The sequence below is a fragment of the Schistocerca serialis genome, chromosome 9, assembly GCF_023864345.2.
Source record: "Schistocerca serialis cubense isolate TAMUIC-IGC-003099 chromosome 9, iqSchSeri2.2, whole genome shotgun sequence".
Taxonomy (NCBI): domain Eukaryota; kingdom Metazoa; phylum Arthropoda; class Insecta; order Orthoptera; family Acrididae; genus Schistocerca; species Schistocerca serialis.
The window spans coordinates 478,069,804-478,083,601 of NC_064646.1; the positions used below are offsets into that span (position 1 = coordinate 478,069,804).

The 13,798-nt window shown below is 44.2% G+C and overlaps 1 protein-coding gene across 2 annotated transcripts in view; it reads right to left on the bottom strand.

The window, feature by feature from the left end:
• LOC126419198 (fatty acyl-CoA reductase 1-like) overlaps nt 1–13,798 on the bottom strand; it is a 147,672-nt gene that overhangs the window by 38,841 nt on the left and 95,033 nt on the right. For both annotated transcript variants that reach the window (XM_050086333.1, XM_050086332.1), the window contains exon 7: nt 157–396. In XM_050086333.1, the coding sequence (XP_049942290.1) occupies nt 157–396 (240 nt within the window). The remainder of the gene's footprint in view (nt 1–156; nt 397–13,798) is intronic.

Consider the following 13,798-nt stretch of genomic DNA (forward strand, 5'->3'; position numbering starts at 1 on the left):
AATTCGCATGTAATTCTATTAATACTATTATAATACTATTCATCATATTAAAGAGCAGTTATTTCTTCTATATAATTACTAGGTAAAAATACTATATGTGTAAAGTCTTGGTTAAATACACAAAGAAAAGATCTATAAATAAATGTCCATACGTACAAAGGTCTCCTCCCAGAAAGCATGATTAAGAAGTCAAGCAAGTAGGCAGGTAATAGCTCTAAGAAAATGTGGATCAGCTTGTGCAGCACAACGCTCTTGGTGAAGTGCCCTGCAGGGTACCAGACGCCTGGCTCCACTGGAATTTCTTTCAGTGTATTCTTGTAATCCTCCAGGACTTGGCCCCAGGTGACGCGATGCCTCTGCCCGTTGGCCACATTGCACACGTAGGGGCTCTGTGGTCTGTGGGGAAAAAAAATTCAATTCAGAGCAAAGTAGGAACACTTTTCAAAAGAATTAGGGGAGTACGCGCATCGACGTCTTGTATGTTAAATCCATTCTGAGTCTGTGGTCTTACTGCAAGACTTGAGATCTTCACTTTTAATGTAGGCCACAATTATTATCATTCGCCGACTATTGCCTGTGTTACGCATTACAGAGTCAGATCATCCCTCAGAAGGAAATGAGTACCGGAGTTCGAAAGTTTTATAGTGACGTACACAAATGGCAGTTGTCATTTGTGGACCTTGTATTCAACCAAGTTCATGCAATGTGACATCAAAATGCAGTGTAAGACGCAGGGACGATCTGTTTGATCCAAAAAGGATGGTCTTTCGGTCGTGTTACTGCGGATTCCAATGCCTCTCCATGTGTCATCCATAGACTGTGGACACGCTGCAAGGAGAACAGTACACGAAGCGAGTTGGGAAGGTCACCGACGCATTACAGCCCCACGTGATGATCGATACCTCGCCATCTCTGAGTTGCGGTGTCGTACCGATAGCGCCAGAGCACTGAAAGACGCTCTCAGAAAACCACTGGAGCCGTTGCGTCTGCTCAGACTGTAATGAACAGGTTACGAGAAAGAGCTGTACGTTTCATACGTCCTGTCTGAGTACCCCACTTGACACCGCAACATGCTGTAGCTCTCCTTCATTTCTGCTATTCCCATATAAACTGGAAACTTCGTCGCTAGCGGAATGTGCTATTCGCAGACGATTCCAGATAACCTTTAACGCAATTGACGGTCGAGTTCGTATGTAGAGACCCGTGGTGAGCGATCCTTGCCGAATGTTGTCTAGAAAATCAACAGGCTTCTAAGGTTCTGTGATGTCGTGGGGGCCTTCAGATTTGCAGCCATGGTCGCTTTACCGCCAGACAGCACATCGAACAGGTCCAGTTAAACTGTATGGTAGCTTTTGCATACGGTAATGCCCATGAATTCCATCTTGTGCCAGGGCCCATGTGGCGGGCGTCAACAGGGATGTCTTGCTAAGCCTGGACGTAGAACTAATGGAATGGCTGGCAGTGGGCCCCGACCTGAGCCTCATCGTGTGTATGTCGGATCCCGTTTCACCACAAACTCTGAAAGAACTTTCATTGAAGAATGGGAACGAATACCAAAGGGTGACTTCAGTGGATGCATACGGAGTATACCACGTAGGTGTCAGGCAGTGATAAATGCTCATGGAGGGCAAACGTGTTATCGCAACTCCCAAAGTCCAATGGAAAGCACCGAGGATCACACCTGTCGAATATATCAGTTCTTTTTATGTAAGCTATCGAGGATGTAATTATGTTTATTAATTTGTGACAGGTGAAGGTATGACGCTCAGAGTCTTGTTCTCATACTTCTTTTGAGCAGTGTATATTCGTGCATAGTTAGCGCCATGATATTTAAAACTTCGTAACGGACTGAATGTAGTTGGCACGCTGGGATTGAAATCCGTATCTTGACAGGAGCCCCAGGTTATCAAAGCGCTCTGTATGTTCCAGAGACACAGCCGGCCAGTGGTTTCAACCCACGTTCCGAGAATCATTACAGCTGTTATCAGGAAGTACAACTGAGGTCCGCAAGTTAAAACTATACTCAACAAGAAGGTTAATGTGGACGCCACCGTGCTTGTAGACAGGCACCAACTATGCCATGCATATCATCTTACAGAATTTCAAGTGTCATATTACGAAAGTGATACACTGATAAGCCAAAACTGCCCGCAGCAACTTTGGGTGTCGCCAGCTGGCGCTGCTGGCACGTAATGCTGTAACTAAAGCATATAAGCGGATCAGACACGGACGGGGGATCACCCTGGCGAAGATATGGGCTTCAAATGGGAATATCCATTGAGATAAGCGACTTTGGCAAAGAGCAGATTATTATTACAGTGAGCCTGTGAATAAGTATCTCGCAAAGGGTGATGCTGATCGAATGTTCATATGCTACGGGAAGAGGTAGGACAGTGGAACTACCACTATTCGTTAAATGATTCGACGTCCGTTACTCTTCGCCGAACAAGGGGTTTGGAGGGTTGTCTATTCTGTAAAGCAAGATAAATGGTGATCTGTGACATCTCTGCCGAAAGAGCACAATGCCGGTGCTTGCGCAAATGTTTTGGAGCACATCTTTCATCATACATTGTTGAAGATAGAGACCACATGTTGACCAAACGATATCGTCAATTACGATTGCACTGGTTCCGGGACCATCGGGATTCTGCTGTCTATCAATGTAAACGTATCGGCTTTTTGTGTGAATTACAGTTTTGCTACACTAGGTCGATGGACGTTTCCACAAGATGAGCTCGAGACGGGCAAGCTGGAGGAGCAGTATTATGCTATGGGGGATATTCTCCTGCCTTTGTGTCGGACCTGCGGTGGTAATCGAAGACACGCCGACAGCTGCGAACCACCTGCATCTTTTCATGATTGGCGTCTTCCCCGACGGCGATGTCATTTTTCAGCGGTATCACTGTTCACGTCTCAGAGCCAGCAACGGGCTAAAGTGGTTTGAGGAACGCTGTAGCGAACTCACATCGATGTCTCGGCAACCAAATTCGCCTATGGAACACATGGGGGGCCATCACCGCGTACGCAAATCAGCGGCCCGTGATTTACGCGAATTACGTGACCTGTGTGTAGACATCTAATGCCACATACATAATGGTTGAGAACCATGCACTCAACAACATTACATCAATGTTACTTCATTTGCAGACTAATTATTATAGTTATTAAGAGTAGTACGAGGGGAAATGGAAACCACAGTGAAAATCAAAACTGTTTTTCCTACAACTGTTAGCTACAACTTCCAGCTACTACTCTACATAGTCACCGCATGACTTAAACATCTGTCGTAGCGTTGTACCGACTTTCCAATACCCTCGTCATAGAAGGCAGCTTTCTGCGCTTTTCGACAATTTTCTGCAGTGCAGCTCATTGTCTGTGACAAAACGTTGTCTTCACAGCCAGAGTTTCATTTAAACACTTCCCATCGAAAATGCTGTACGTGCGTCCTCAATGACCAGGCGGTGTGCGGCTGAGAACTGTCGTGCAGAAGGAATCTATTGACAGCTACATTATGTGTGGTTGCACGTAGTCAGGCAAAATCTCTCTGCAGGCATCCGTACTTGGCGTTAGGCACTGTTCTAGGCATGTTAATGTGCTTCCTTTGCGTTCAGATTTGAGAAGAGCGACGTGACGCCATCTAAGGTCATACTAGAGATGCTGCCGAACACATCCAAGCAAAGTTTTTAGCTGTGGTTTCCATTTCGCGAACGATCGTTCCTTACTTTCCGAATAGCACTCGTATGTTGCTAGACTGGTTAGTACCTCCAACTGCCTCTGGTAAGAGCAAGCCATTAATGCTCATTTTCCCGCAGGCAGCAGGTCAGATGCTGAACGGTGGACATATTGACGCAGAACTATTAGTCCTTTCTGATAGGTGTTATCCAGTTACTGTCGCGGTTACGATTGTGCAAGAAACATCATGTAGTACATTATGTGACGTGTTTATGGGAAGAATGTTAGACGCAGAGAATGAACAGCTAACAAATTGGAGCAGAGGTGCGCATAGTGGCCGCGCGGTTTGAGGCGCCATGTCACGGATTGCGCGGTCCCTCCCGCCTGAGGTTCGAGTCCCCCTTGGGCATGGGTGTGTATGTTGTTCTTAGCATAATTTAGTTTAAGTAGCGTCTAAGTCTTGGGATCGATGACCTCAGCAGTTTGGTCTCTTAGGGATTCATACACATTTGAACATTTCTGAACTGGAGCGGCTGCGTATTGAGGTAACAATAATCACAATATCGGCACTTATACCTCCAACCCTCTGCATTTTCTGGTGCTGCAGTGGTCTGAGGGGCCTGAGAGTGAACTCGCCTGGATGTCTTGCCTACCAAATGCGCCTGATCTGAATCTTACGGAGCGCGTTTGGGACCTTATCACGCACCAGCCCTGGGCCCACAAACCACCGTCCCCTAACTGCCTGATTTATGCGTAGACATCTGGTGACGCATACTCTTGAAGCCCACCAATAATTTGTCAGATCCATGCTAAGTAGTATCGCTGCTGTAATGCATTCCACAGGTGGACGAACACGGTGTTTGTCTCAGCGTTCTGGATCCTAAATCTACATCTACATATACATGGATACTCTGCAAATCATACTTAAGTGCCTGGCAGACGGTTCATCGAACGACATTCACAATAGTTCATTGCTATTCCACTCTCGAACAGTCTGCAGCGAAAACGAACACCTATCTTTTTCTGTGCGAGCTCTGATTTCCCTTATTTTATTATCATGATTGTTCCTCCCTATGTAGGTCGGTGCCAACAAAATATTTTCGCATTCAGACGAGAAAGTCGGAGATTGAAACTTCGTGAGAAGCTCCCGCTGCAACGAAAAGCGCCTTTAATTGTGCCCATCCCAAACCTGTATCATGTTCATAACACTCTCTTCCCTATTTCTCAATAACACAAAACGCGCTGTCCTTCTTTGACCTTTCTCGACGTACTCTGTTAATCCTTTGTGGTAAGGATCCCACACCACGCACCAGTACTCCAGGAGTGGGTGGACAAGCGTAATGCCGGCAGTCTCTTTCATAGATCTGTTGCATCTACATCTACGTCTTCGTACACTAGATACTCCGCAAGCGACCGTACGGTGCGTGGCACAGGATGCCCTGTACCACTACTTGTCATTTCCTTTCCTGTTCCACTCACAGATAGGGCGAGCGAAAAACGACTCTCTATACGCCTCCGCATGAGCCTTTATTTATCGTATTTGGTCGTTGTGGTCCTTACGCGCAATATTTGTTGGCGGCAATAGAATCGTTCGGCACTCAGCTTCAAATGCCGGTCTCTAAATTTTCTCAATAGTGTTTTTCGAAGAGAACGTCGCCTTCCCTCCGCCGATTCCCATTTCACCCGCCGAAGCATCTGCGTAACACTTACATGTTGTTCTAACCTACCAGTAATAAGAAATACAGCAGCCCTCCTCTGAATTGGTTCGATGACTGCCTTCAATTCGATCTGGTACGGATACCAAGCTGTGGAGCATTACTCAAGAACAGGTCGCACCAGCGTCCTGCATGGGGTCTCTTTTACAGGGGAACCACTCTTACCTAAAAATCTCCCAATACGCCGAAGTCGACCATTCGCCTTCCCTGTCACAGTTCTCATATGCTCGTTCCGTTTCATATTGCTTTGCAACGTTACGCCCAACGGTAAGATTTAACTGTGTCAAACAGGACATACTGTATCCGAACATTACTGATTTGATCTTCCTACTCATCAGCATTAACTCATATTTTGCAACATTTACGGCTAGCTCACACCAACTGGAAATTTTTTCTAGGTCGTGATGTACGACGGTAAGTCAATTATTATCCGCAAAGTAGTTATAAAATTTTATTGTAATCAAATAGGAAGCTTACAAGAACATCATTTTTCGACATAGTCTCCTTGCGTTTCAACGCACTTCGTCCATCGTTGTACGAGTACAAGCTTCCTGATGTCCTCATAAAATAAGGTTGAGCTGCGAGATAGGAATGGACCACTTCTTTCACTTCTTCGTCCGACGCAAATCGACGGCCCCCTTAAGGCCTGTTTGAGTGGACCAAACAAGTGATAGTCAGAAGGGGCAAGATCGGGACTATATGGAGGACGATACACTACTTCAAATTTGAGTTTCTGGAGTGTTTCAGCAGTGTGGACAGCAGTATGGGGACGGGCATTGTCGTGCAACAACACGACACCTTCTGACAGCAATCCTCGGCGTTTGCTTCGAATTGCTGGCTTTAGCCTGGCAATAAGCATCTCACTGTAACGTACACTATTTATTGTTGTGCCCCCTTTCCGATAATATTCCAGTACTGGATCTTGTGCGTCCCAAAAAAGCGTAAGCAACAGTTTTCCTGCGGACGGTTAGGTCTTGAACTTTTTCTTGCACGGCCGTTTACTCTCCGGTTCGTAATGATGGATCCATGTTTCGTCACCAGTTCTGATCCTGTCTACGAAGCGATCCTGTCTTACCATAGCGATCCAAATGTTATCTGCAGATGTCCAAGCGCGTTTGATTATGCAATTGTGTGAGTTGTTTTGGGACCCATCATGCACAAACTTTATGAAACCCGACTCTGTTGTGGATGATTTCGTAGGCAGAACCGTGACTAATTTGCAGACGATGTGCCACTTCGTCAATAGTTAATCGTCTGTCTAAGAAGATCATTTCACGAGAACGCTCAATGGTTTCCTCACTTGTGGCAGTAAACGGTCGTCTGGCTGCTTAATCGTGTGTAATACTTGTGCGACCATTTCGGAATTTTTAAATCCATTCGTAGACACTCCGTTGTGGCAAAACACTGTTCCCGTACTGTACCAAAAGTCTTCGATGAATTTCTGCCCCTGATACGCCTTCCGACCACAAAAAACGGATCACTGAAAATTGCTCTTCTTTGGTGTAAATAGACTGCGGAACAGCCATGATTACAGCACGGCAGCGATAACGAAAATAACCTAGCAGCTTGAAAATTTCAAAGATATAACAACAAATAAACAGAGTATGCGTCATCAACGTAAAACGACAGTACCATCAAAATAAATAAAAAATAACTAAATTGCGGATAATAATTGACTTACCCTCGTATATTCCTAGAGTCACTCAACTTCGACACCTTGCCATACTCCACGGCAGCATCAGAAACAACCGCAGATTGCTGCCAAACCTGTCCGCCAAATCATTTATGTATACAGAGAACAACAGCGGTGCTACCACACTTCCCTGTGGCACTCCTAACGATAGCCCTGTCTGTGTTGAACACTCGCCGTCGAGGACCACATATTGGGTTCTATTGCTTAAGAAGTCTTCGAGCCAGTCACATATCTGTGAGCTTATTCCATACTCTCGTACCTTCATTGACAGCCTGCAACCTCAGTGCACGAGCCATGTTGGTATCACCCTAAACCTGATATGCACCGCCTCCGCTGCTCACTTTGTGGTATGGGTAACGAGCAGAGAGACCAGTACTGGTAGTTACCGATCTCCAGGAAGACAGATGTGTACCGTCTGTGGACATAAGTGATGAACTGCTCGTCTTTGTATCATCTCGCCCTCCGTCAAGTTGTGCCCTATAGTTCTTTTCCCCTTGGCTTTAATTCCATTTCCTCTTATAAATGTTAGTGAATTTTCTTTAATGCACAGACTAAATAACAAGGGAGTTATGTAACAACACTATCTGTTTCCCACCACGTCTTTCAGCTTTCGTAACGGCAACCTGGTTTCTGGACAAGCTATAGATAATCTATCGCTCCCTAAATTTTATCCCTGTTACCTTCTGAATTTCAAAGACAGTCTACAGTTGTATAATACAAGCACTCTTGAATACTGACTGAAACTTCCTGAGAGATTGAGAAATTAAATCTGTGTGCAAGACAGGGACTGAAATCCGGAGCCTTGGTGTTGGAAGTCACAGCTGTTACTGACTGAGCTAGCCAGGTACAGCTGGCTAAACCCTCTCTTTCACCCCCCCCCCCCCGCTCCCTCTGCTCCCCCCCCCCCCCCCCCCCCCCGCAAATCCCACACAGTTGTAGTTCCGCCATCACGTATATTCTTGCTTCCACTTTGGACTGGACTTCTCCTGTACACCTCGCGCGACCACCAACGCTGCTGGAAGAAAGGGGGACATGATTTAGCCATAGCCTGAGAGACTACTTCAGAAATGAATGTTTCACGCTGTAGTGGAGTGTGCACTGTTGTGGAATTTCCTAGCAGACTAAAACTATGAGGCGGACAGGGACTCGAACCCGGTAGGTGCCAGGAAGTTTTATATCAGAGTAGCGCATTTGTAGACTGGATTGATCATTCTCGAAACTACCGCCTAGGACTGCACTAATAGGGGAAGAATACACTCCAACGGGTCACCAATTTTGCTCATCTTTCGCACGACTGCAGTACATACTTACGTGTAATGAAAGCTCACCTAGTAAGTAGCGCCTCTCAAGCGTTTTCGAGATACTGAGATTCAAAGTTTTATGACGCTATTGAATACTATAATAGAGCGCAAAATATCGAGAAGCAGCGGTAGTGTAACTGGCTAAGACTGGAAGTGTCCTTACTGTGCCCCAGTCTTGTCATTCGTTTTTCCTAATCTGCCACTAACCACTTGTACAGTTAGAACGAATTATGTTTCTTCGAAAAGAAACAGTCATGGTGATGATAATCATCGTGGTACATTCGTTGCAAGCTGTAGTAACAAGAAGTCGTAGTGCAGTTATCATTTGGTCTGTGGATAAATTGCATTCACGCACCTATCGGAGTCATATAGGGCTACATCTGGTTTGAAGAATACACACTGTATCTGCGATGTGGACATGATTGTATCGCTACGTAAATGCTCAAATGTTCAAATGTGTGTGAAATCTTATGGGACTTAACTGCTAAGGTCGTCAGTCCCTAAGCTTACACACTACTTAACCTAAATTATCCTAAGGACAAATACACACACCCATGCCCCAGGGAGGACTCAAACCTTCACTGGGATAAACCGCACAGTCCACGACTGCAGCGCCTTAGACCGCTCGGCTAATCCCGTGCGGCTGTAAATGCTCACTTTATCACTATTGCTTATTATACGTCGCATGAATATACCACAATGATTGTCGGTATTATTATTGTTCCTGTCTGAAGACATATCATTGCTTCTAGTGACATATATGTATCACATACGTAAAGACCGATTATACCTTTATTTTCATACAGCAATGTAGCTTGGTGAGTATTCACCAAGTAAGTAAAATAAAAATACATTTTACGAGAGTTGCACACAGATGTGACTTGTGTTAGATAGTGCCAATTTACCAATGGTACAGTAATTCTGGCTTGAAGCGTGACGTGGGAAATGCCAACAACATTCTTAAAAAAATAGATATGTGTTTTTTCTGCAATCCGCGAACTGCACTTCTTAACTTCGAAGCGGCCATTAATATTTTGAAAGCAAATGAAAATTTCTTGTGAAAAGAAGTAGTTAACTTCACTGCTATTATCTTTAAGAACAACTTGCTTTTCGATATAGTCTTTGGCCAAGTATCCTGACGAACGAATTTTTACTTGCTTTTGGTTACAGTCTTTGGCCCAGTGTCCTGAGGACCGAATTTTAAATATTTACTACGTAACTACTTTTTTCGTCTAACGGGCAATTCCACAGCATTTATGTGACTGTGGGCCCACTATTAACATTTCGTTTCGAAAACGACTGTGAGAGACTGTTGCTGCGCTCCTCTCTTTAAAAAGATCTGAAGGTGTAATAGCTATATTTCTAGTTGTGACTGAGAGCGGTGTACAGAACAACATTAAACAGTATTTACTTGATTTGCACGCTAATGATTGTAGCTGTTAGAGTAGCACGTTTTTAGGTCGGTTGGTACATCCAAGTACATGTGGCAAGAGCAAGCTATTAACGCTTATTTTCCCCTGGGCAGCATGTCAGGTGTTGAAGTGTGAGTACATGTACACATAACTGTTAGCCTATACTGACATGAGTAGCCCACGTAGTGGTGCAATGAAGACTGAATAGCAAACACCAGGTAGTAAATTACGTGAGATATTTATTGGAAGACTGTTCGATGCAGAGAAAAAAAAACAGTGATGTATGTACATTTTACAGTACCACATATAAAAATATCTGCACAACCTGTATACTGATTAACAGTTTATTGCGACGTGGAGGAATGAATGGGTAGCATATAATGAAACTTTTTGTGTGAAATAATGAATTTAAATGGTTCTCTTCTGGAGTATGGAATTTAATCAGTCCATTAAATATAAAAATATTTAACTGCCTCAAGAGCTAATCACCTTACTAAATTCTTCTACACTTTTTTTCCAACTGAGTGCGACATCAGTGGCACATTTCAACAATGAAGATGGGAATAAGGGGATGACAGATACTCGAAAAGTTTGAATGAGAGAGGAAGGTCGCCAACTTTGAACATTAGCTGTAGGTATACCATGTTGCCCTGCAGGCTAGCGCCAAGATTACAGCACACAGGGTGCATCTGCTTGCCAATGTGAGGAGGATTTTGCCCTTGGCCTGGTCAGGGTAACAGTCTGGGTTGGTTCTTTCAGGTCATCCCCACTTGAGTTGGTATTCTGAGCCAAGTGGTGGGAGAGCTGTTCGACGGACAAATTTTAATGGCCAAGCTAAAAAGCCACCAGCACCTCATTGTCTGTCTCGATCGACGCCATTGTGGCAAGAAGTGAGGATTTTCCATGTGGCGATCCCATCACTTTCCCTTGCCACACACTCCGTCCTTTGCACTCTGTTTATGTCGCTGATTCACTAAAATTGACAATGGCCAGGAGAGTGGTGTGCTGACCACATGCCTCTCCATATCCGCATCCAGTGACGCCAACGGTTGAGGATAACACGTTGGTCGGTCAGTACCGTTGGGTCTTCTGAAGCCTGTTTGGACGGAGTTTGCTTTGAGTTTTATTCCTTCATAAAGTACATCTTGGTGTGCTGTTTATATAAAACGATCAGTCAGCATTAAGTTTGACAGTTTATTTACAGGGCGTCAATTATTGAACTGCATGAAAAAAAACAACGTAAATTAGATATAAACAGTGGTGTGCACCACTTTATTCAACATGTAAAAGTCACCACAGATATTCGCAGTTAGGTTATGACACGTTCGATATGCCTGCCATCATGGGCGATGATGTGGTGCAGACGAATAGCAAAATTCTGCATCACCCGCTGAAGTGTCGGAACATCGATGCTGTCGATGACATCCTGAATTGCTGTTTTCAGCTCAGCAATGGTTTTGAGGCTATTGATGTACACCTTGTCTCTAATATGTCCCACATAAAAGGAGTCGCATGTGTTCAGATCCGGAGAATATGGCGGCCAATCGAGGCCCATGCCAGTGGCCTATGGGTAAAGTGGACTTTGTCGCTAAACCAAACCATTCATGCGTATACTAATTCTCATCATATCCCGCGGCAGTTTGAAATTCCTAATGCAAACCATTCAGGAGTTATGACCATTTTATTCAATAATTGTCACCCTGTCTATACTTCGACACATTTACTTACTTTGACACACATAAACAACAAATAAGTGCACAAAATATAAAGTTAACACAAAACAGTTTTCCATGCATCGTAAGTTCACTAAACAGTACTTTACATAAAAATGCACAAAATTTTTAGGTTACCCCATGGTACACTAAAAATAGAGACTACAAACATAGTTTGGTGAGCTCAGGAACCTTGTGATGTCCCCACAACACTTTCCATGTGTTCACTGCGTTAGATGAAAACTACAGGGTGTCCATAATGTTCCTGTTTCAGAACGCTGTACAAAGAGAACAACTTCTCAGAATTACGTCAAATTTTAACAGCATATTATTGACGCAGGGGGAGCGTCATGGAACAAAAAAAAATTAACGAAAATATTACCAATTTGTGTTCCAATGTAAGTGAGGGGTTGCAGATGACAGATGAGCCGTAATACGACGACTGTGGTTTGAGTCTCACATTACGTAATCTGCAATGTTCAATATGTACGTCTGCACAAGTTTAGCAGTCAGTTGTTGTAGCACTGGTAGTTAGGTGAACCCATACATCACTGCAAAATCTTGCCACATCGGATGGGAAAAATGGATTTTTAATTCTCCTAACGCCAAATACCGCACAAAGAACACAATGACACCAGTTTTGTCTTTGGGCCAAAAACAGGATAAAAAGCAAAATGACATTGGTTTTTAAATGTCCTCTTGCCAAAAACCGTATAAAAAGGAATATGACATCGGTTACTAACTGTCGCAAGACTAGCGCAGAACATATTCAGTAGGTGAAATTTAAAATTTTCCCGGCGCACTAAATATTTAAAAATATTTCGGGCTTGCAGCCGGTTGTCGTTAGCTTCCATCCATGATATTTCGATTGAGTCTTCGATGGCTCACCTGAGGATGGCTAGCAGTTGTCCAGTCGAAATATCGTGGATGGAAGCTAACGACGACCGGCTGCAAGCCCGAAATATTTTTGAATATATTCGGTATGCTGTCCATTGTTTTCTGTGGCAAGTTGAAATCGGAAAACAGCATGTTCCACTACAGTTCAGAGTGTCTCGGGGGTCACGTTAAGAATGCATTGCACAATGCTTGCCTTCAATTCAGCTACATTCGTAGCTGAAGGACTGAACACCACATCTTTCCGATAACCCCAGAGCCAGTTACACGAGTTAAGATCGGGTTACCTGGACGGCCAGGCTGTAGGGAAATGAAGGCTGATAATTCTAGCATATCCGAAATGCCCCTGCAGCAGCCGCTTCACTGCCAGAGCAATGTGCGGAGGAGCGCCATCTTTCATAACAATGATCCTCCCCACATATACAAACTATTGGAGGGTTTAAACGATGTCAGTGTGCAAAATACACTCGTAGCCATTACCAGTGAAGGTACAGGTAACAGGACCCGCAGGACTTTCCCCAAGAAAAAATACGGCCCTACAATAAACGACACCATCAACCAAAATCACACAATTATTTTTGGTGTGTGTGTGTGCGGATTTTTCATCCCCCATATTCTGCAATTCTTCTCATTCACATGTCCTTGGAGATGGAAATGGGCTTCGTCTGTTCGTAGAATGTTCCAAGGTCATTCGTTGTTCATTTCCACACGAGTAAGAAATTCTCGAGTGATCGTTTGTCTTGTTGGTAGATAAGCACTAAACAACACCTGAAAATGGTTGATGTTGTACAGATAGCAATGTAGGATTTTTTGTAGGATTTTATGGGCTGTGCTTGCAGGCATGTTCAACGTTCAGGCATTTTTGCATGTTTGCACACCACCGCTCAACACTTCCTGCAATGCTGTGGCCACATCTTCAACAGATGTAGGACCAACTACTTCCCCCTCGACTGCACTTGAAAAGAATCTGTCTTTTCGAATTTTGTAATTATTTTCTACAGACACTTGTCAGACATCGGACCAATGCCTTTTCTCATACCCTCAATTGTCCGGAACTTCTGCAGGACTACTGGCGTACAGTCACTATTCTAGCTTTACTAACAGCGCGGTCCTTGATGGAGACAGCCATGTTCAGCGTCTCGGATGCAAACTGAGGAACAGCCGCGCACTGCGCGTCTGTTGGTTTCCACCTTCTGACGCTTACAGTGCCATCAATGGGTAAAACTTTCGTTAATTTGTTTCCCCTGTGCCAGTAATCCGCTATTCAAATTTGACGTCGTTCTTAGCAGTGGTTCTCTATTTACAGCGTTTTGAAATTGGAACTTCACTTATGGACACCCTGTACATTTATGTCTCGGACATTATGTTACTTGCATATGTTACATGCATATGTATGGTA